Below are 24296 nucleotides of genomic sequence, written 5' to 3'. Positions count from 1 at the left end.
ACTCTGTGCCTCTTTCACTTTCTCCAATCAAACAACTCAACGAAAGCACTTAAAAACACACAAACACCTCGAGAGAGGCAGAACAGAGAGAAAAACGACACTGGAAAACTAGGAAAAAACAAAAAGCGCAAACTTCCCAGTGAGTCTTTCATCAGGTTTTTGGGTGTGTTCAGGTAATTAAGATCATTTAGAGGTAGTTTTGCATTCTGGTACAAGAAACAGACTATTATTACACACACACACACAACACAGGTGACGGATCTTTACTACAGGCTCTTTATTATTTGCGAACCCTTTCAAGGTATAGAGCTTTTGGCAAGTGACCACAGCGCTTCTAATTTAACCTAATTACTGCCAGATGCCTCGATCCACACACACACACACACACACACACACACACCATGTGCAAACAGGCCAAATGAACTCACAACTCAAACACAACAGATGCAACGACGTAGATGGGTTACGCTTCAGTTTTGCATCCAGAAAACCTCATATTTTTCATGATGCTCTGTGTGCAAAAATACAATAAAATTGTAAACTATATTACAAAATAAAACCAAGTATAAAATTAAAATAAGATGCATAAGAAAAGAATACAATAAAAAGGAAAAAGAATAAGAATATAGCAAAAATCAAATAAAATATTAAACCAAACATATAAAAATACAACAAATACATGCAAATTAGGTAAAAAGAAAAGAAAAAGAATAAATATATACACATATAATATATATATATATATATATAATAAAAAGAAAAGAAAAGAAAAAAAGACTATACTGAAACATTAAATCAAATATAAAAATTAAATAAATAATAAAATAAATGTAAAGGCATAAAAATAGAAAAGAATATAAAAGAATATAATGTATAAAGATTTGTAAAAATTATATTAAATAATATTAATATATATACTAATATTTAATTTAAAGCAGGTTCATGTTCAGTAGTTTTATTTAGTTTAACTCTTTCTCGCTATACATATATAACTATAAACTATTTTAATATATGATAGACAATGTAGTATATTTTTAATTGCATTTCATATATTTCATATTCATATTAATAAGATAGCTTAGCAAAATAGTATATTATACTAGAATTATATTATATTAAAATATATTTAAATTGAAATATATATATATTTTAATTATGTTTTAAAAATATAAAATTTTGTTTGAGATGGAGGTTGTTTAAAAACACTTCAAAAATAAAATCTTTGTTTAAAATCACACAAAAAATCAACAAAAAATATTAAATTATATTTTAAAATATAAAATAAAATAAAATAATAAAATAAAAAAAATTAAATTAAATTAAAGAAATAAACAGAAAGGTGTGCCAAGCAGGTTCATGTTCATATTAAAATATAAATAACAATATATATATTAATATTATAAAAATATTTTAATATATAATAGAAAATATAGAATATTTTATTGCATATTATATATTTCATATTTATATGAATAAGATATAGTATATTATACTAGTATCATATTATATTTACATTTAAAAAAATTACATTAAAACAAATTTAAAAATAAATAAAATAAGGGTAAAAAAAAAGGTGTGTCGAGCAGGTTCATGTTGAGTAGATGCACACGCCGCATTCAGAGCGAAACACGGTGGCGTCTGTGTGTGTTTGTGACCCACAGGAAGTGCTCGAGGAGAAAATGGGCGGCAGAAGATGGCTGCGGTCCAAACTCATCTCCATGGTGATATCCTAACGGCCCTTTCATGGGACACGAGAATCCGATCGGTCGGCCTCGCGACCGCAGCGCAATCCGATTGGCCGGTCGGGCCCGAAGCGTCAAAAACCAGCGGCGGATTCGGAACCTTCGCGAAGAGCCAAATAGAATGTTCCGTCCCATTGAGATCCAGTGCGCTGGATAATTCCCCGACATTCCATCCAGCCATTAGCGCCATCAGCGGCCGCGTATCTGATCCGGTATCAGCCGAAGCCTCGCCGAACCCCAGCGGACGGATCCCACCACCACGCGCCAAATCAATTTCAGAGGATTACCACGAAAGATTGGGGAAATCTGGAAAGGTTTAAGCGGGACTCCAGGCGAGCGGAGGAAGAGTAACCTTGGGAAACAAAAGTCAACTGAGGAGCAGATGAGACCACGGTAATCGAATGATTGCGGACGGACGGGACGAGAACAGGATCCCGTCCAGCAGCGCTGGAGCTGGTGACGTGCCAGTTGGCAAACCGAGAGATGATTAACCGTCACCATAAATAATCAATTGATGCTAATAATTAAAAAAGGAATTTCAAAGACAATCAGAAAGCGCACACACACCAGCAGCTGTTCCACATATAATAAACATAACATTTTTCAGCATTTTGACATTATTCAATATACATCAGACGACTTAGAGTTATGATTTTTTTTTTCTCCAACCCAAGCAATTATTACAAAGTAGATTCAAAATACGCAACAAAAATTGAAACATGGAAAATTGAATAACATTCATATTATTGCACCAAGAAAACATGTTTATATACATTTATAATTACCTATACATTAACTATTTATAATTTAGATTTATATAAATTTATATTTACATGTATTTTAATTTATATTAACAGCAAAATGTACGTTTACTTTTATTTTCTGCGTTTTACATATTTTTCACAAATGCTTCCATGAACTTAGGAAAGTTAATTGCTAACAAAACAATATAGAATGTTAAAAAACATTCAATATATTATTTATTCAATATATTTTCAATATATGTTTGTCACCGCAAAATATGCAAAATAAACAGGGTGAAATTTTTATAATAATAATTTAAAAAAGTGCACCAAAAGAACATATTTATATATTTATAATTATAAATTAATTACTTATAATTATATAAATACTGGAAAATGTACATATTTACTTTTTTATGTGTTTTACATATTTTTCACTAATGACAGGCACCACATTTATCCTATGCAACACATTTATACATTTCTAATTAAGCTATACACGCATAATTTATAATTTATAAATATACAAATCAATATTTATAGATTTTAATTTATATAAACAGCAATTTTATGCATTTTTGTGCAAGCCATTTACATGAAACTCTTTTTCAAAATACACTATAATTTTAATATATGTTTGTCACTGCAAAATAGACCCTAAATTAATAGTTAATTTTATACCGTCAACAAAATAAAACATTATTTTCCAGCAGTAGCTCATATGGTGCAAAAAAAGGCATGCACATATTGAACGTAGTGAAACAAAATGCACCAAAAGAACATTTGTAATTATAAATTAATTATTTATAAATATCTAAATTAATATTAATGCATTTTAATTTATATTAACAGCAAAATTTACATATTTACTAATATTTTTGATGTGTTTTACATATTTTTCACAAACGACAGGCACTGTATTCATCATATGCAACACATTTATACATTTATAATTAAACTATCAATTAATTATTTATAATCTCTAAATATGTTAATAAATCTTTATATATTTTAATTAATATAAATGGCAAAATACACATATTTACTTTTTTCCCTATGCAAAACATTTACATGAAACACTTTTTAACACACGTTTTATAAACATGGGAACTTTATGACAGTTAATGCACAAATTATGATCATAAATTAGCAGTTAATTTTATACCGTCAACAATATGAAACAACAATTTCCAGCAGTTCATATGGTGCAAAAAAAAGGGCATGCACTTATTAAACATAGTGAAAAAAAAAAAATGCACCAAAAGAACATATTTATATATTTATAATTATACATGAACTATTTATAATTATATAAATTAATATTAATATATTTTAATTTATATTAACAGCAAAATTGACATATTTGCTAGTATTTAGTTTTACATATTTATCACAAATGACAGGCAGCATATTCATCATATGCAATACATTTAATAATTAAACTATAAATTAATTATTTTAATTCATAAATATATAAATCAATATTTATATATTTTAATTAATATAAACAGCAAAATATGCATATTTACTTTCTATGCATTTTTATGCAAAATACTTACATTAAACACTTTTTATACACGTTTGGAAACTTTGAAAGTTAATGCACAAATTATGATCATAAATTAGCAGTTAATTTTATACCATCAACAATATAAAACAATGTTTTCCAGCAGTGGTTCATATGGTGCAAAAAAAAAGGCATGCACATATTGAACGTAGTGAAAAAAAGCATCTCTCATGTTTATGTCACTGTCGTGACCCCGTGACCTCAGAAACACACACTATGTGTCACACACACACACACAGACACACACCGCAGTCGTTGTACTCGTGTTGTCATCTGTGTTGCTTTTGCTGTTTTTAGGGAGTCAGACAAACTATTATTACAAATCACAGTTGGAACTCGACTAGTGTGACCGAACTCAACCGCCTGCTAACCGACCCTATAACCAGTCACATAAAACAACAGCAAATCAGACAAACACACCACAGAGATCTCAGCAATGTCTCAAACTGTGCTCGGATTGGTCAAGATGAGCTCAAATGCTTCCCTCCAAATAAAACGGCACATAAGTGAGAGCTGCAAGAGCATCTGAAGACAAGAAACACACACGAGCGCTATAGATCACCAGCGTCTCATTTACACCACACACGTGTTACTAAGAAAGACAAAGTGGACATTAAATAAACAAACCAATCAGGCCGAGATCACAAACCAGACGCTAGAAAAAGCCAAACCACGCACACACACACACACTCACTCATACACACACGCAGAGCCCCATATAAAGTTAATTAGAATTAAGATGAAGGCTTTGTGTGTTTCATGTGAAGGGTCTGTAATGGTGAACATATGGACGGAACGGCACTTCAGACGGCCGGATCACAGACGCATTATTAAAATAATAAAACCACCAGGATCAAAGACTGATTACTTCAACATTGCAAACTTGCGGCCGTTTTTCCCCTGCTGCTATTTTAGACCAAGATTCAGCCGCCGTCCAGCACATGTGTTTGTGTGTGTGTGTTCAGTTCAGTTTTGCACAAAATTGTCCCTAAAAATAAGATAAAATCTAATAAAATATCTATCTTATTTTAAAGCTAAAAACAGTTATCTATCTTAAAGGTAAAAATATTTAAAAAATAAAATGCTGATCTTTTATATAGTATAAAAACATATCTCGGATGCAGTGTGTGTGTTTAGCTACAGTTTCGCACAAAATTGTCCCTAAAAATAAGATAAAATCTGACAAAATATCCATCTTATTTTAAAAATAAGAATAGTTATCTATCTTAAAGACACAAATATTTAAAAAATAAAATGCTGATATTTTATATAGCATAACAACATATCTCAGACACAGTGTGTGTTTAGCCACAGTTTTGCACAAAATTGTCCCTAAAAATAAGATAAAATCTGACAAAATATCCATTTGATTTTAAAGATACAAATAGTTATCTACCTTAAAGACAGAAATATTTAAAAAATAAAATTCTGATCATTTATACTGTATAAAAACACGTCTCTGACACAGTGTGAGTTTAGTTACAGTTTTGCACAAAATTGTCCATAGAAATAAGATAAAATCTGACAAAATATCTTATTCATAAGATAAAAATAGTCATCTACCTTAAAAATAAAAATGTTACAAAAAATAAAAAAATAAAAAGCTCATGTTTATACAACATTTAAAAAATCTTATAACTTAGACATGGAACATTTAGTTACACTTTAGCACAAAACTGTCTCTAAAAATAATATCAAATCTGTCTTATATAAAAGACTAAAACATTTATCTATCTTAAATGTAAAAATATGTACAAAAATAAAATGTTGCTCTTGTATACAGCATAACAACAATAGTCTATGGTCTGTCCTCATTTAGTTGAATGTGTGTGTGTGTGTGTGTGTGTGTGTGTGTGTGAGTTAAAAATCTGACCTATTTCTAGGCTAGAGTGTCTTAAAACACATTTGGCTCCGAACCAGCTGGACACAAAGACAATGAGACACGCGAAAGCACAGAAAACACTCAAAACAACAACCCAGACCAGTCACATACAACACAACTGACTTTGAAATGGCTCACATTGTTGTTGATGCATAATAAACACCTTGCCTTTTTCCTCTTTTCTTATAAAAGCTTCTACTAAACGATTAAATGCAAAAATAGGAGCATCCTGAGTTCAATCACATGACCCGTTCGGACATGCAAGCGCGTTGTTGTGAATCGTTTAACGTTCCCGCGTTCAGAGGTGAAAACAACCTGCCGATCTGCGAATGTTTGGCACGGAAAACGTTTGGCACGAGATGAAAACTCCAGCCCGATGACAGGAATAAAGAACAAGAGATACTCCGGATCGCACACAAACACGCATGACACGTCCTGTCAAACAAACCCGTCCGCACTTCAAGGAATATAGTCACAAAACATGCAGCATTCTCATGGATGAAGAAAATGGAGAGATAATAGTTTAGACACTAAAAACTGTTTATTTTGATTACTACGATTCACTTAGCTGGCCTGGAAAATTTAGGAAAGTTGTGGATATCTAAGTACATGCCAAAGAAAAAAAAAAGATGTGAATTTCCTTGTCTTTCCCTGGAGACAGACGGAAAGAAAAAGAGAGAGTGAGACAGGAGATGCTCCTGAAGTGTCTGTCTATTTGAAGGCCTCAGACAGACAGTCACTCTCTCTCTCTCTCACACACACACACACTCTCTCCTCGTCTCTGGGACAAACCCCAGTCATCCTGGGAATGTCGGGGGTCTCCGTACCACCCGGACCTCTTCCGACAGATCAATGGGGCTACACATGATCTCTGGCTGGCACACACACACACACACACACACTTTTGAGATCGTGGAGGGCAGGAGCGTAAATCCATCAGAACCCGAGGGAAACACACAGCATAGAAAAGCATTCCAGATTCCACATTAAATAAATTAAATCTGACAAAATATTCATCATATTTTAAAGATAAAAACATTTGTCTATCTTAAAAATAAAAATATTTAAAAAATAATACGTGGATCTTTTATACTGGATAAAAATATATTTCTCATATACAGAGTGTGTGTTCAGCTACAGCTTTGCAGAAAATTGTCCCTAAAAATAAGACAAAATCTGACAAAATATCTGTCATATTGTAAAGATTAAAACATTTATCTATCTTAAAAATAAAAATATTAAAAAAATAAAATGTGGATCTTTTATACTGTGTAAAAACTTATCTCTAAGACATAGTGTGTGTGTGTTTAGCTACAGTTTTGCACAAAATTGTTCCCAAAATAAGATAAAATCTGACAAAATATCCATCATATTTAAAAGATTAAAACATTTATCCAACTTAAAAATAAAAATATTTAAAAAATAAAATGTGGATTTTTTCATACTGTGTAAAAACACATATCTCAGACATAGTGTGTGTGTTTACCTAGTTTTGCACAAAATTGTCCCTAAAATTAAGGAAAATCTGACAAAATATCTGCCTCATTTTAAAGATAAAAACACGTATCTATCTTAAAAATAAAAAATATTTAAAAAATAAAATGTGGATCTTTTATACTGTGTAAAAACACATATTTCAGACACAGTGTGTGTGTTTACCTAGTTTTGCACAAAATTGTCTTTAATTGCCACAAAATTAAAGATAAAAACAATAAACTAAAGTGATCTAAAATGTAAAAATCTATCTATCTATCTATCTATCTATCTATCTAGATCAAAATAGGCTTTACAGTTTTTTTTTTCTGTTGACAGTTGAAAATGTGCACTTGAAAAACTTAATATTTGTAATAAAAGCACAGATTATATTCACACAAGAACAGATTTTGCATGTATGTTTGCTGACCGTTTCTCGAATGATCCATTTCAGCCACGTTTGGTCTGACTTATAATGTTGCGTAACACAATAGGATTATATTAATGCTGTTTGTCACAAACACTCCAGATACAATGTCCATGTGTGTGTGTGTGTGTGTGTGTGTGTGTGTGTCCATACAAACATCGGCCATTTGGATGGAAGTAATTAGTGTGCTGGAAAAACTGCACAAACGATTTAGAATTTTTGAAACATCTGGTCAGTGGGCAATCTATAAAATAAAGATTTTCAGTACTATATTATATATATATATAAACACACACACACACACACACACATATATATAAAGGAAACAATAAATATCAAAGCATGTGATTTAATTTTTTTTTCTTTTAGATTTAACTACATTAATAACAACCACAAAACAGTACCTAATTATAATAATCAAATAAATACAAACTTTTTTGTTGTTAAAATCAATTACTGTAACAAAATTAATCTTGATGCAAAAAAATGTAACTTTATAAAAAATGATTCCAAACTCATATTTCAAATGAGTTTAGATGTAACAATGTAACAAAACATTTATTTCAAAAAACAGGCAAACATCCTTCGAGTTCCAAACGACTAGTATATTCCAGCATGAATCGGCAGTGACACGACTCCACGTTCCGGTGTGTTTTAAAGATCTCCGAGGGTGAAATCCCGGCGTGAGAGTCTCGCTGAGCTAATTAAACTAAAGGAATATTCACACGGAGTCTTAGCATAACAATGGCGAGCGGCCGGCGCTGTTTAAGCGCAGCTCGTGTGTGAAGAGGCCTTTTGTTTTTTTGTGCAGCTCTTTTGTGGATTCATTAGTCGACCCGACATCCTCCCTCGACACCAAAACCTCGAGAACCGGGTCGCCGTCGACCGCCGGCGCGCTACACACACACACACACACGCATACAAGCACGCACGCCCGGCCGGCGTGGCCCGGAAAACCGGCGGACGGGCGGCCGTGTCGAGGGATCCAAAGATGTTGTCCTGCAATTTTTTAACTGTTAAAATAGCAGAATAAACAATCACAGCAAGATGCCTGGCAGCAGATCAAGACGGGCACAAAGCTGCAAGCCAGAGACGCACAACGACGGGATTTGAAGGGCCTCACACACACACACACACACACACACACACTGTGTGTTTATTAAAGAGGGCACAGGGATGCCAGGCCACGTTAGGACACACACACACACACAGAGGCCTACGCATTTGGTCCGAGGGCGGGAAAGTCCAACTTGTCACCGGCCAACAAATTTTTCCCGATGGCGGGAATGCAGACGTTTAGAACATTTTTAGTTTTGCACAATGTGCATAATTTTAACATAGATTTATAATTGCTCATATGCTACTAAAACCACACAAGAATGTGCTTTACACAAAAACAAATGCAAATGCAAAATTAACGCCAAATCTGTGAAACACTCACACCGAGCTACAAGGTTCCACAATGCAAAATATGATTTCTTTATAACATAACAGACTTAAATAAAGATGCATTTACTTGAGACAGAAAACAGGCCTTCGGTGACCCGACGGCCTGAAATCAAGATGCGCTGACCGTTACGTTACGATAAATAACATCTGCGACGTGTGAATATCTCTCTGTCTTTCTCAAGGCCGCGCTTGACGTCTCTCAGGACCGAACTTCTAAAATGAGCAGCAGACATTTCTCACACCTTTAAATATTTTACAGATCACAGCTTTCAAACACATGCGGATCTGAGAAGGTCTTTTTTCCCACAGGAAACTTTTAGCGTTTTTCCACAGAGCTCAACCAATTCTTCTGATATCACTTATCAAAACAACACATTTTTTATCACACACGTCCCTTCCCAGCTCAAAGCAGATCACACACACACAGACGGATCAGAGGTGAATGACAGTCGACTATCCGTCAGATGTCATCCGCACGCGTCTGTACTCACCGCTTTGCCGTTATAGTAGTACATGAATGATCCGCCGCTCACCCCCGGGATGGTGTACGCACAATACATGCTTCTGTTCCTCTAGTGTGCGTGTGTGTGTGTTTTATCCTCTTCAGACGCTCTCAAACAACTTTGTGTTCAAACTCGCTGTCCCCCTTTTTTCACAACAATTCCTGCAGTTGCATTTTCCCATATGGCCGGCCTGAGCATGCTGAATATGCAAACGAGCGAGGAGCATTCCTGACGTCGGCCAGTGGGAGGGGAGACTGGGGAGGGGGCGTGGCCTGTGTGAGTGGAAGCCCCTCCCCCTCCCTCCCTCTCTCTCTCTCTCTCACTCTCTCTCTTTAAACTCAACATCTCACTCCAACACACACACACACACACACACACACACACGCACACACACTCTCTCTTTTTCCTTTCCATGGTAAATCTGGAACTGATCCTGCTCTGAGCTTGTCGGCTTCTCTAAAAGGACTGAAAATGTGTGTGTGTGTGTGTGTTTCGTGCTTTTCATGCTGCAATTGAACTACAAGGTTCCTGTTGCTCACGCTTATTTACTTTGCTGTACAAATTTCTAAACAGTTTTAAATGAAGATAAAATTACTTGAGAAGAAAAATGACTAAAGATATTAGATTTTGAAAAATGTATCACAATGAACTGATTTTATGCTTAAAACAAGACAAGTATAAATACATAAAAATAAAAAAACAGATACATAAAAAAATAATAAACAAATAAATAAATAATAAAATAAATAAAGGAAAACAAATATCTCAATCTAAAACAAATAATTTCATCTAACATTAATAAAAATAAATCCAAACAAATACAAATGTCAAAATAAAGTGAGTTTATGCTTAAAGATGAAAATATCTGTCAGGGGGTCAGAAAAATAAACAATTCGAATGAAAAACAATTTTTTTTTCTTGTTTTAAGAAAAAACTCAACTTAATTTTGAGAAATGGTTTATAAAACAAGGCTTTTATCTAGATTTAAGAATGTTTAGATGTGTACTGGAAAATATAGAGTAAGAAAATAAAAATTAAATAAATACATCTAAAATAAAAGAAAACAAAGAAAAACAAATATTCCAATCTAAAACAAATAATTTAAATCTAAATAAATACATTAATTAGAGTTTATGACAAATATAAAATAAAATAAAAAATGAATGCATAAATAATGCATCTAAAATAAATCTATTTAAAATAAATACATTAAAAATAAAAATATTAAATAAAAATAAACCAATAAAAATTAAAGAAATACATCTAAAATAAAAAACAAAGAAAAACAAATATCCAACCTAAAACAAATAATTTAATCTAACATGAATAAAAATGAATCTAAATACAGATATTAATTAGTCTTTTGAAAAATGTATCAAAATGAATTGTTTATGCTTAAAACAAGACATATATAAAATTAAATAATAAATACATACATGAATAATGCATCTAAAATAAATACATTAAAAAGAAATAAATGTTAAATTAAAAATAAACAAATAAAAATTAAATAAATACATCCAAAATAAAATAAAAAAACAATGAAAAAAATATCCAACCTAATAAAAATAAATCTAAATAAATACAGATATTAATTAGTCTTTGAATGATGCAACAAAATGTATCAAAATAAAGTGAGTTTATGCTTAAAGATGAAACATATCTCTCAGTGCGGTCAGAAAATGTAACAATTCAAATGAAAAACAAGATTTTTTTCTTGTTTTAAGTACAAAGACTTTTTTCTTGCTTCTCAAGTAAATGTATCTAGATTTAAGAATGAGTACGAAAATCATTTTTGCAGTGCTCACCTAATAAGCACAGGCTCACTCGAACCCTGCCAGAGAACGAACACATGATTTACTATAGTAAAAGACACACACACATGCAGCCTGAGGGACAGTGAAGTGACAGTAAAGTCCATTATAGAGAAGAACACAAACGCCATTAATAAACTCTGTGTGTGTGTCTGTCTCTCTCTCTCTTTCTCTTGCTTTAATTTGATTAAAAGGCGAGTTGCAGGGAGGGATTCATACGTGCACATCTAATAACTCCACCATCTGTCCTCAACGCTGGCACCACACCAGAACTCAGAGAGACAGACAGAGAGAGAGACAGATAGAAAGAGAAAGAAAGAGAGAGACCAGTGCTTGACAGAAAAGTGAAGTACGTTTGAAAGCTAAGAGGTGTGAATTAAACATATCAGCAAACACATATACTTGTTTGTTATTAGCAATAAAAATCTGATAATAAATCTAGTTATTTAAATATATATTTACAATTCTGATGCATTATTTTTAATTATCAGTTGCAAATAAAATTAAATATAAATGAATATTTATGCATGTTTATTTGTGTGTTTATGTCTATGCAGTGTTACTAAGCTGACGCACCTGAGAGCAAGACAACAGATATGTGAGACACACACACACACACACACACAGGCATGTGCTATGAGAACATTCCATGAGCTTGACGTGTGTGTGTGTGATAAAACGCTCTGACCGTTAACAGACCTCGGAACAGTTGACTAACAAGGATGAGACGTGGACCACACACACACACACAAAACATCAAAGCACAAAGAGTGGAAATAAAACCTAACTATGACTATATGTATTATATATAACTAAAACGTGGCCCTGGACCACAAAACCAGTCTTAAGTAGCACGGATATATTTGTAGCAATAGCCAAAAATACACTGCATGGGCCAAAACTGATTTTTCTTTTATGTCAAAATATGCATTATATATGCATATATATGCATTACTAAGAACTTCATTTGGACTTTAAAGGCAATTTCCTCAATATTTTGATTTTTTGCACCCTCAGATTTTCAAATAGTTGCATCTCGGTTAAATATTGTTCTATCCTAACAAACCATACATCAATGGAAAGCTTATATATTCAGGGTCACAAATATCACAGTCAACTACAGTTAGTTACTGTAAATTCTGATTAAAAAAAAAGGCTCCTTATTTTTCAAATAAGGTTTTCCTGTCATATGCGTGTGTGTGTAAGTGATTTTAACACACCTTATGACTTATAAAATGAATATAAACAAATCTAAAATAAATAAAAAAATAAATAAATACATCAAAAATGCATGTAAAATTAATAAATAAATCTAAAATAAATACATAAATGTCATACAATAAATAAATCTAAAATAAACAAATTAAATACATAATGCATGTAAAATAAATAAATAAATCTAAAATAAATACATAAATATCATACATAAAAGTCTAAAATAAATAAACAAATACAGCAATAAAAGCAGCTAACTAATTCTAAAATAGACAAATTTTTGTAAAATATTATTAAAATGTACACATTTATATTTACAAATGTACCATGTGTGTACATAATATTAATTGTATTGTGCAATATATTATTATTGATTAAAATGCAGTGTAGTGAGGTCATGTGACATCAGTGTAACATCACACTTTTTGGAATGTGTATTGTTACAATGTTACAATGCTACACTGATGTCACATGACCTCACTATGTTGCAACTGTATCACATTGTATCATCTTTTAAATAGTGTGTATGTCCACATATAATGAAATAAATAAACATTAAAATAATATGATACATTTTTGCTCAAAAAGTACATCTATTCTCAAACAATAGACTGTAAAACAAGTATGACAAGTTAATGCAGGCTTGTTTTGTTGTTTCTCAGACTGAGAAAATGTATCTTAATTTCACATCCAAATCAAAATCAACCCTTATGACTGGTTTAGGTCCAGAACCACAAATATCAGAGTGAACTACAGTTACTACTGTAAATTCTGTTTAAAAAAATCAGACCTGATAAAAAAGCTCCAATAAGGTTTTCCTGTCATATGTGTGTGTGTGTGTGTGTGTACAGTAAGTGATTTTAACACACGTGGACGACGCCACTTGCCAGATTCAGCATCTGACGGGAGAACGGCTGAACCGCTGGGATCAGATCCCAAAAGAAACGAAATCATTTGCATATGCCGAGAGCCGCAGCTATTCCCAGAATAAACTTCAATAATTCAGCAGCACCTCTTTCCTGGCCGCTCCTCCGTCCTCAGCGCTCGTCTGTGCTCAGGCCTTTGTGTCGCTTTAAATGTTGTTGTTGTTGTTGTTTGCTGTGGAGGGTTTGCCCCCCCCCCCCTCTCTCTCTCACTCGCCCAGCGCTGACTTTCCCATCCCGTGGGATTAGAGTAAACAGTACTTGGATTATAAGCACACATTTCATTCCGATTTCATGCTCGGAGGATTTTTTGCTCATTAGAAGCATGAGTTGTCAATCTCGGAGGATCCCGTACGAATCTCTTTTTCTCTCTCGGGGGAGTTCAAGGGCCCCGACTGCGGCTCCAAGGGCCGGTTCGGTGTCTCGCGGAAAGCACGACAGCATATGTGTGCACAAAAACGCTTTAACCCTCAACACGCTGCCGAAACAAACAATGAAGACAAGCTCAAACTCCTGTTAGCTTTCATCCTGACACGGTGCCGATTCATCCAGCTCAAAGACGCAAACACAAATGCAACTGTGCTCAGATCAGCCTGAGAAAATGACAAAAGTGCCTGTTGAAGTACCTGAATTTATTTAGTTTGTGTGTGTGTTAGGATGTTGATTTCACCATGGCACCTTATGACTTCTAAAATAAATAAATAAACAATAAATAAATCTAACATGAATACACAATTAAATGATGCATTTAAATAAATCAATAAATCTAAAATAAATACATAAATATCATACATAAAAGTTTAAAATAAAAATCAAAAATAAATTAACACATGAACGAAAACATCTAAAAACATAGACATAAATATAAAAAAAGAAAAATTAAATTAAGTCTTAAGCAGCACGTGTGTATTTGTAGAAATAGCCAAAAATACATTGATTTATTGATTTTTCTTATATACCAAAAATCATTAGAATATTACGTAAAGATCATGTTCCATGAAGATATTTGATAAATTTCCTAAAGTAATTGTATTGTGTAATATATTATTATTGATTAAAATGCAGTGTAGTGAGGTCACGTGACATCAGTGTAACATCATTTTTGGAATGTTACAATGTTACGATGTCATGACCTCACTATGTTGCAACTGTATCACATTATATCATCTTTTAAATAGTGTGTAGGTCCAGGGTCACATATAATGAAATAAATAAACAATAAAATAACATCATAAATACTTTTGCTCAAAAAGTACATCTATTCTAAACATCTGAGGTGAAACGAGCAAGACTTCAAGTTAATGCAGGCTTGTTTTGTTGTATCTCAGACTGAGAAAATGTATATGAATATAGAAACAAACTTCTTGAGCTGGTGATTTAATGAGCTCAATCACTGCAGATACCGAGAGTCGTGGGAAGGTGTAATTTCTGGAAAAAACGGCACGGATAATGTAAACAAATTACCGAGGAATAATTAGTCCAGACAGAAAGAAAAACAGCGGCGATATCTGAAGAAGGTGATCATTACACTGAGATGCATCTTCAGGGAGCGACGTCTTCATTAAAGCCCCAAAGATCTAAACGAACGTTCGGAAAGAGAGAGACACCGTTATTGTTTCCTTCAACAAAACCTTCATTTGCTCTAATGAACCTGTCTGAATGCGATTGTGACGTTGATTCGGCGCCGCAAGAGTTAATTCACACAATTGTCACAGACAGCCAGTTATTTAGGCAAAAGCGCTGTTTGTCTCTCGTGCGAGCGTCAAATAAATTCAGCAAATGTTGGTATTTCAGCCGCTCAAACACGTCCGAGGGGTTTCGTCCAATCGCAATCTTCTGACGGCTCCGACTACAGATTCTAACAAACATTAAACACAGTAAGGAGGCAATTATGTATGCATGATTTAATCTGCAACTAATTAATATGCAAATGTATTCATATGTTAGTTACTAAATTAAAAATGCAAAGCAGCCCTTATGGTGATTCTGTGATTTCGGCACAAACAGAACATTTGAAAATAAAAAAAAAAGCACAAAACCGGGAGAAAGAAACTTCGCCAACTCCAAGTTTCCTCTTTTTAACCGCCTGTTGCTTCTAAAATATGCTTTGCGTTCGTATCGTTTAGTCTTTATGAATGCTAACGTCTAAATGATCTCCTGAATGTGGATGTTTAATTAGGTATCTGTGTTTTGTAAGGCCGTGCAGATGGGCCGCGGCCGTCACAGCCTCAGGACATCACACGCTCGTTCTCAGGCTCTGGATCTGCTTAAAGGGCCGTTAACATCTGCTACCTGCCCGACATCAGCCGCGACATGTGCAAGGCATTATGGGATGCGAGCAGAAACACAAACACACTCAAACCAACAATAAATGACTAGTTAGTTGAGCTGTAAAGTAGCACATATGCATTTAACAGTTTAACAATAAGATGAAAGCAAACTTAGTATGTTATAATCTCATATTTTTGAGTTATGTTGTAATTGACTTTACCTCATAATTTCACTTTGTCATTATTGTGACATTTACATTTTATGTCATGATTTTTGACTTTCTGTCCGAGTTTACAGACCTACACCTCAAAATTTGATTGTTTTTATCTCATAGTTTTAATTATCTCATAATTTTGACTTGTTTTGTACGTCAGACATTCTGTCATGATTTTTTTTTTTTTCATAATTTTAACTATACATGTGATAGTTATCTTCTAGTTAGACTTTTTTTTATCTCATACTTATATTTTAGTATCTCATAATTTAGACTTTTTATGTCAGACCTTTTGTCATGATTTTTTATCATAATTTTGACTTATGTCAGACCATTTTTTCAGAAATTTGACTCTTTATTATAATTGTTGACATTTTATTATAATTCGACTTATAGTATGTCATGATTATGACTTTTCATCTCATAATTATGATTTAGTATCTCAAATTTTGACTTTCATGTCAGAACTTTTGTCATAATTACTTTTTATCATAATTTTGACTTTACGTGGTAGTTGACATTTTATCTCCTAACTATGTCATAGTATGTAATCATTTTGGCATTTTGTCAGACCTTTTTTTTAAAATATGACTCGTCGAATGGTGACATTTCATCATAATTTGACTTATAGCGTATGATGATTATAACTTTGTCATAATTATGACCTTTTATCTCATAACTCATAACTTTTCATAATTTTGACTTATGATTTTTACTTTACATGTGATAGTATTTATCTCATAATTATGATTTAGTACCTCAATTTAGACTTTTATGACCTTTTTATAATTTTGACTTATTTTGACTTTATTATTTATTTATTATGAGATCTCATTTAGTATCTCATAATTTTGAATTTAATGTCAGACCTTTTGTTATGACTATCATAAATTTGACTTCATATCATAATACATGTGGTAGTTGACTTTTTATCTCATAATTATGTCTTAGTATCTCAAAATTTTTTCAGAAATTTGACTTTTTATCATAATGTTTGACATTTTATCAATTTGCCTTACAGTAAAGCATCTCATAATTATGATTTAGTATATTTTTGACTTTACATGTGGTAGTTACCACTTTATCTCATAATTATGTTTTAGTATCTCATAATTTTGACTTTTCATGTCCTTTTTTATTTAATTTTTATTTTTTTTACATTTTTTAATAATTTGATAGTATGTCATGATTACGACTGTCCTAATTATGACTTTTTATCTCATAGTTATGATTTAGTATCTCATAATTTTGTCTTTATGTCAGATCTTGATGTCATTTTTTTGACTTCATAACGTCATGATTTTGACGCAAACGTGACACCTATGACTTTTTAGCTCATAATTATTTGACTTCTTGTCATAAGCATGACATTTTTGTCTCATGTTGTGAAAATGGGCTTCCATACATACAGATTCACTTTCCATAGGTTATTTTTCTGTCACAGTGTTTTTAAGAATTGGACTGATTTTTTAATATATAAACTATATGAGTCACATCAGACAGAAGCTGGAGTGACTGAATGTATGATTTTTTAGCAGACGAGCGTTACGTTCACAGACCTTCCCCCACGAGCGGCTCCTCTGAACCCATGCCAGCGGGTGCCGGGGATGCTGGGTCGTGGTGAAGCAGGCCTCTTTTGGCTCTTGGCTCGATGTACGTGGGGGGAATGCATTCAGAGTAACACCAAACGACACACTTTGATTGGTGCTGCTCTGGTCCTCGCCAGCAGCCATGTGTCCTTCCTGTTACGCAGAGCTCTCGCTCTCGCTCTCTCTGCTGTTACAGTTCAAGCTCATTATGAGCCGCTTCACATACTCCAAACAAGTCAGAGAAAAATCACCAACGAATCTCTCATCTCAACTGTTTCTCATAAACAGCACACATATGAAATTAAGAAATAATGGAGACTGAATCAGAATTGAAGCTTATTTTCACTACATAAGGAAAAAACAATGTTTTAGTAAATCATTATTTTGAGATAAAGAAGACAAATTTAAACTAAAATCATAATTTTAATGAAACATCTCTAAATTTATGAGGTAAAAAGGTCATAACCATGGCATATGTCCAAATTATGAGACATTATAATGATTATTAGATAAAAGTGGAAATTATGAGATACTAAAATCACAATTATGAGATATGTCATAACTATAAAAAAATCAAAATCATGACATACGTCAACATTATGAGATAGTACGAGAATTATGAGCTAAAATCACAATGAGATTGAGTCACAATTATGACATGCTAAGTTATGACAACATTGAGATAAAGTTAATTGAATTAGTCAAAATTGTGAAATACTGAAGTCAATTATGAGACAAAAAAAGCAAATTAAGATAAAAAGTCTGTAACTTTGAAAAATCAAAGTCAAAATGATGAGTAAGTGATAACTGAGATAAAAGACCTAATTATGAGATAAAAAGTCAATTATGAGATACTATGTAAGTGAAAATTACAATATGAAAAGTCAAAATTATAAGATAAAATGTCACTGTTTATCTCATGATGTCTTAGTATCTCATAATTTTGACTTTTTAATCATCATTTGACATGACATTTTATCAAAACTTTCCTTATAGTATATCATGATTATGACTTTGTCGTAATTATGACTTTTTATCTCATAATTATGATTTAATATCTCATAATTTCGACTTTCTGTCATAATCGTGACTTATGATTTTGACTACATGTGGTAGTTATGTTTTTTATCTCATAATTATGTCTTAATTTCTCACAATTTTGACTTTTAATGTCAGATCTAACTTTATTATCATAATTTTTTACATTTTATTCCAACTTGCCTTATAGTATGTCATGATGACTGCCACAATTGACTTTTTATCTCATAATTATCTCATAATTTTGACTTTTATGTCTAGCCCTTTGTCATTACTCTCATAATTTTGACTTTATGTCATAAATTTGATTTTATATCATGATTTTTACTTTACATGTGGTAGTTATGATTTATCTCATAATTATGTCTTAATATCTCATAATTTTGGCTTTCATGTGAGACGTAACTTTTTATCATAATTATTAACATTTTATCATAATTTGACTTACATCATGTCATGATTATGACTGTCATAATTATAAATTTTATCTCATAATTATGATTTAGTATCTCATAATTTAGACTTTTTACATCAGACATTTTTGTCTGAAGATACTGAAGTCAAAATTATAAAATTATAAAAATCATGTCATAAGTCAAAATGATAAAATAGTAAGTGATAATTGAGATAAAATGCCTAATCATGAGAAAAAAGACAAAACTGAGATAAAAAGTCAGTTATGAGATAGTATGTATGTGAAAATTATGATATGAAAAGTCAAAATTATGAGATAAAATGTGACCAGTGACAAACAAATGATCAAAATAATCAAAGAAATAAATGATGAAAACAAAGATTGCAAAAAAATTGCATTTATAATTTAGTCATTTTCATATATGTTCATTTCTCTGTTACAATGATGTTTTACTAAAGCATGTTTTTCTTTATGTGGCAGAAATGGGCTTCCATACATGCGCCTTCCTTTAGAAATGCTCTCAACAAAGTCGATCAAAAGTCAGCGCTCTCAATACAGACTCAAACATCTCCCATCAAATCAACTACTGACTCATTTCTGTCTGTTTCTGTCTCCCTTGAGAAATTGAAAGTACAACATCTGAGTCTCCTGAGCTCCAAAAGAGCAACATCTGAGCAATAGCGTGAGGTCTGCGAGGTCGCTCTACACAAACAGTAGCTGCGCGTGTCGCTTTCCCAGCATTCATTAGCTGATGCAGCTCCTGTCATGAGGGGAGATGGTGCTCATGGGTTTAGGGTTTAGCTGATATGAACCGTTTCTCTCTCTACAGCTGCGGCCGTCAGCAGTTTTGGCCCTGTTCTCCCCCAGTGCATGCTGGGACACCTGGGGCAGTGTCCTCCTCTGCAGCTTCATACCCCAGACGAATAAAATAGGGCAAAAACGAGACTAAATACATTACCTGTCTGCTCTGAGCTTCAAAATAAAGAGAGATGGGATCTTACGAACAAAATACGGGTTTACAGCTGCATCAAATATATAAGAATATTCATACAAATAAAAAAGAATTTAATGCAAGTTAAAAAATTTGAGAATATTCATGCAAAAAGTAAAAGAAAAATTCAAGTAAAAAAAAACAAACAGAATATGTAAAGTAAAAAAAAACAAACAAACAAACAAACAAAAAAACAAAACAAAACAAAAAAACCTGACTAATAATGCAAATAAAAATATTAGAATATTAATGGAAGTTGAAAATATCAGAATATTAATGCAAGTTAAAAATATGAGAATATTCAAAAAACAGAATATGTCAAGTAAAAAAAAAAAAAAATCCATGCAAATAAAAATATTAGAATATTAATGGAAGTAAAAAATATGAGAATATTCATGCAAAAAAGTAAAAAAAAAAATAAGTTAAAAAAAAACAGAATATGTCAAGTAAAAAAAAAAAAAAAAAGAATATCCATGCAAATAAAAATATTAGAATATTAATGGAAGTTGAAAAAAAATGAACATTTTCACAAAAAAGTAAAAAATTCAAGTAAAAAAAAAAAAACTGAATATGTCAAAGTAAAAAAAAAATATATATCCATGCAAACAATTAATATTATTATTTTTTGGTAATTTCAGTCAATTTTGTTTTCATGTTGACTAAGTTCAATCATAGATCGTATAAAATGCAAAACATAAAATGCATTTCATCTGTGTTGTATATGAACACACACGCTCATCTGTTCCTGCTGAAGCCAAACCCACGGGGTAATAAAATAAACTTTAACACAGATAAATTTGTCCAAAATGGACTGATGTTTTAAAAACTGTGTTTCAGCCAATTACCAGGCACATCATCACCTTAAAATCAATTATGATATTTCTATGATCGATATCAACGCCGATTCTGTTTCACATAGAAATAAATGTGCAGAAACGGACAGTGATTTGGCAAAGATGTGCGGAGAACATTCCACATCGGTTCTGAAGCTGGAGCTGAGATCACACACACACACACACACACACACACACACAGGAAACTGACTTCATTTCCTCTGTGCATTGCTCAATGGAAAACACACAGTCCACTGGACCTGGTTCATATAATTCTCTCCTGGATCTCATCTGAGCTTTAACACACACACACACACACACAGTTTTCCTGGTTTGATTACTATATGGAATCTGAGTCACAGAAGTGCGTTTATCAACATTATGATGTGGCTCGTCCAATCAGAATTGAAAATTAGAATCTGTTTTATAAAAATAGTTTGATTACTTCAAGATTATGTTCTGTACCTCGATTTTTTTAAACTAAAGTGAACATATGATTCATGTTTTATCATGATAAAAAGCAGAGGTTGATTTGTAAGGCATTAACATTTAATATAAAAACAACATTTCAGTGATGTTGAGATTCATAGTAAACATAAAATATGATTAGAAAACAGTTTCAACTCAATAGTCTCAAATGGATGTTTTACAGTTATAAAATGCAGATAGAACACCTGCAAACGCACATTAATAATCAGATTGGGAAAAAAATCTACCTGTGAAACTTCAAGAATAAGAAGAAGAATAAAAATGAAGATTTTTAAAACAAAATTCTGTAAAAATGTTTTTTGGAGCTTAAATGCCTTAATTCACATCCACTTTACTATATAGAAAAGTGGATAGAAATATGATTATAAATCAGTTTCAGCTCTATAAATTCCACCTGAATGATTCCTGATCATAAAATGCAGATAAAACACCTGCAAATGCACATTAATAATATGATTTTAAGAAATCTACCTGTGAAACGTCACAAGAATAAAAATAGTCATTTCTTAAAAGATTTTTTAAAATAAAATCCTGTGAAAATGATGCATATTTGATGCATTTTTTGTCATTTTTGATGCTTAAATGCCTTAATTCACATCCACTTTACTATATAGAAAAGTGGCTAAAAATATGATTATAAATCAGTTTCAACTCTATAAATTCTACCTAAATGATTCCTGATCATAAATTGCAGATAAAACACCTGTAAACGCATATTAATAATCAGATTTTAAGAAATCCACCTGTGAAATTTCTCAAGAATAAAAATGGTCATTTCCCAAAAGATTTTTAAAATAAAATCCTGTGAAAATGATGCTTATATGATGCATGTTTGTCATTTTTGAAGCTTAAATGCCTTAATTCACACTCACTTTACTATATGACGAAAAAAATACGATCATAAAACAGAGTTTCAACTCTAAAAATTCCACCTGAATGATTGCTGATCATAAAACGCAGATAAAACATCTGCAAATGCATATTAATAATCTGATTTTTACTAAATATATCCATGAAACTTCTCAGGAATAAAAAAAAAAATGTCATTTAACAAAACATTTTACAAACAAAATCCTGTGAATTTGATGCATTTATGAAGCTTTTTTGTTCTTTTTGGATTTTAAGTGCCTCCATTCATATGCATATTCACTATATTAAAAAATATATCTTTTTTACTGTATTCCAAGTCATCAGAAGTTGTATTATAAATTTGTCTGAGAAACAGACTTCAAAAGAGCTGACATCTATGGACTGGTTTTTTGGTGCTTTGTCATTTTTGAAGCTCAAATTAAACCTCTTTTCACTTCCACTGTAAAATAAATGATAAATACATGATAAAACAGTTCCAACTGAAGGATTTCTGATCATAAAATGCAGACGAACGCACAAAAAATCAGATTTTTAGCAAATTTATCCAAAAAAACTGTCATCACACAAAACAAAATCCTGTGAATTTGATCAGAAACGGTCACATCGGTGATCGGCAAACACAAATTCAACTGCTCTCATGGATGTGCAGTTTGATTCTTTCTGCTGTTTCCAGCCAAATATTTCCTGACAGGAATGTTGGGAACGTCTGAGAGAGAGAGAGAGAGAAAGAGAGAGAGACGGCTTTATCTGAGCTGACGGCACCAAACAAAAGTTCTCTGTAAACAGCGCAAACAAACAGGGCCGAACGATCGAGCGCCGCTCAAGACATCAACATGAAATGGCCGCCGCGGAGGTGAAGAGAGAAACAGATGCTGTGCTGGAGGAGAGGATGGAGGGATGAGAAAGAGGAAAAACTGAGGAAGAGAATGTGGAAAGAATTTGATGACAGACACAGGAAAATAATATCGCTTAGAGGTTTCTCCTTCAAAGCTCAGGAGACGTCAGACGTCATTTTAGTACCAGTATTCTCAAATTTCTGAGGAGAAATAAAAATAGATGTAATGAGGAAACAACTGCATAAAATGTATGTGGACAACATATAAATTTAATATAAAAAAAATCAGATGAACTGCGTCAGAGATATTAGAATATACCCAATATAACGAATTAAAAAAAATATTCATGCAATTAAAAAATAGAATATTTATGCAAATAAAAAAAACACAGAATATTAATGCAAGTAAAAATAAGACTATTCATACAAGTAGAAAAATATTAGAATTTTAATGCAAGTAAAAAATTAAAATATTTATGCAATTAAAAAATTAAGAATATGCATGCAAATAAAAAAATCTTAGAATATTAATGCATGTAAAAAAAAAAATCATGCAAGTAAAAATGTGAATTTTCATGCAAATAAAAAATCTTAGAATAATAATGCAAGTAAAAAATAGAATAAGCAAGTCAAGTAAAGAAATATGCAAACAAAAAATAGAATGTCAAATAAAAAAAATTTAATCATGCAAGTCAAATATATTCATGCAAGTAAAAATATTAGGATATGCATGCATGCAAAACATATCTCTGACATTTGCAAATGCAAACTTGATATGTGATATCTTGCAAATCTGAGAACATTTTAGGAAAAGCAAAACAAGACTCTGTCAGCAGGTGTGTTGTCGTGTTACGGTGGAGAAAATCGTGAATATGTTTCTCCGTTAAAGATCTCAAGAGAAGAAATCCAGCTGCCCGTGACTGCCGTTAAAATCACTGCGCCTCAAAAAAACAAATCTCTATTTATAGACGACACAGAAGCCTTTCAGAAACACGTCCCTGGCCTTTTTCCTC

General features: G+C 32.2%; 2 protein-coding genes across 10 annotated transcripts in view; one reads left to right on the top strand and one right to left on the bottom strand.

The window, feature by feature from the left end:
* The window catches only part of LOC127152307 (transcription factor 4), a 180909-nt gene that overhangs the window by 49625 nt on the left and 106988 nt on the right, over positions 1–24296 (bottom strand). The window contains exon 1 of one of the 8 annotated variants that reach the window (XM_051092901.1): positions 9775–9996. The exons of the other annotated variants lie outside the window; for them this stretch is intronic. Coding sequence (XP_050948858.1) covers positions 9775–9843 — 69 coding nt within the window. The 5' untranslated portion in view covers positions 9844–9996. Of the gene's footprint in view, positions 1–9774; positions 9997–24296 lie in introns of those variants that run through there. 8 annotated transcript variants of the gene reach the window in all.
* Positions 1–24296, top strand: part of LOC127152320 (vitelline membrane outer layer protein 1-like) — a 232385-nt gene that overhangs the window by 183274 nt on the left and 24815 nt on the right. The window lies entirely within an intron of this gene.

This window comes from Labeo rohita, chromosome 21 (genome assembly GCF_022985175.1).
Source record: "Labeo rohita strain BAU-BD-2019 chromosome 21, IGBB_LRoh.1.0, whole genome shotgun sequence".
NCBI classification, from domain to species: Eukaryota; Metazoa; Chordata; class Actinopteri; order Cypriniformes; family Cyprinidae; genus Labeo; species Labeo rohita.
Note: the sequence above shows the minus strand (reverse complement) of the source record. Positions and strands in the feature narration are given on the sequence as shown.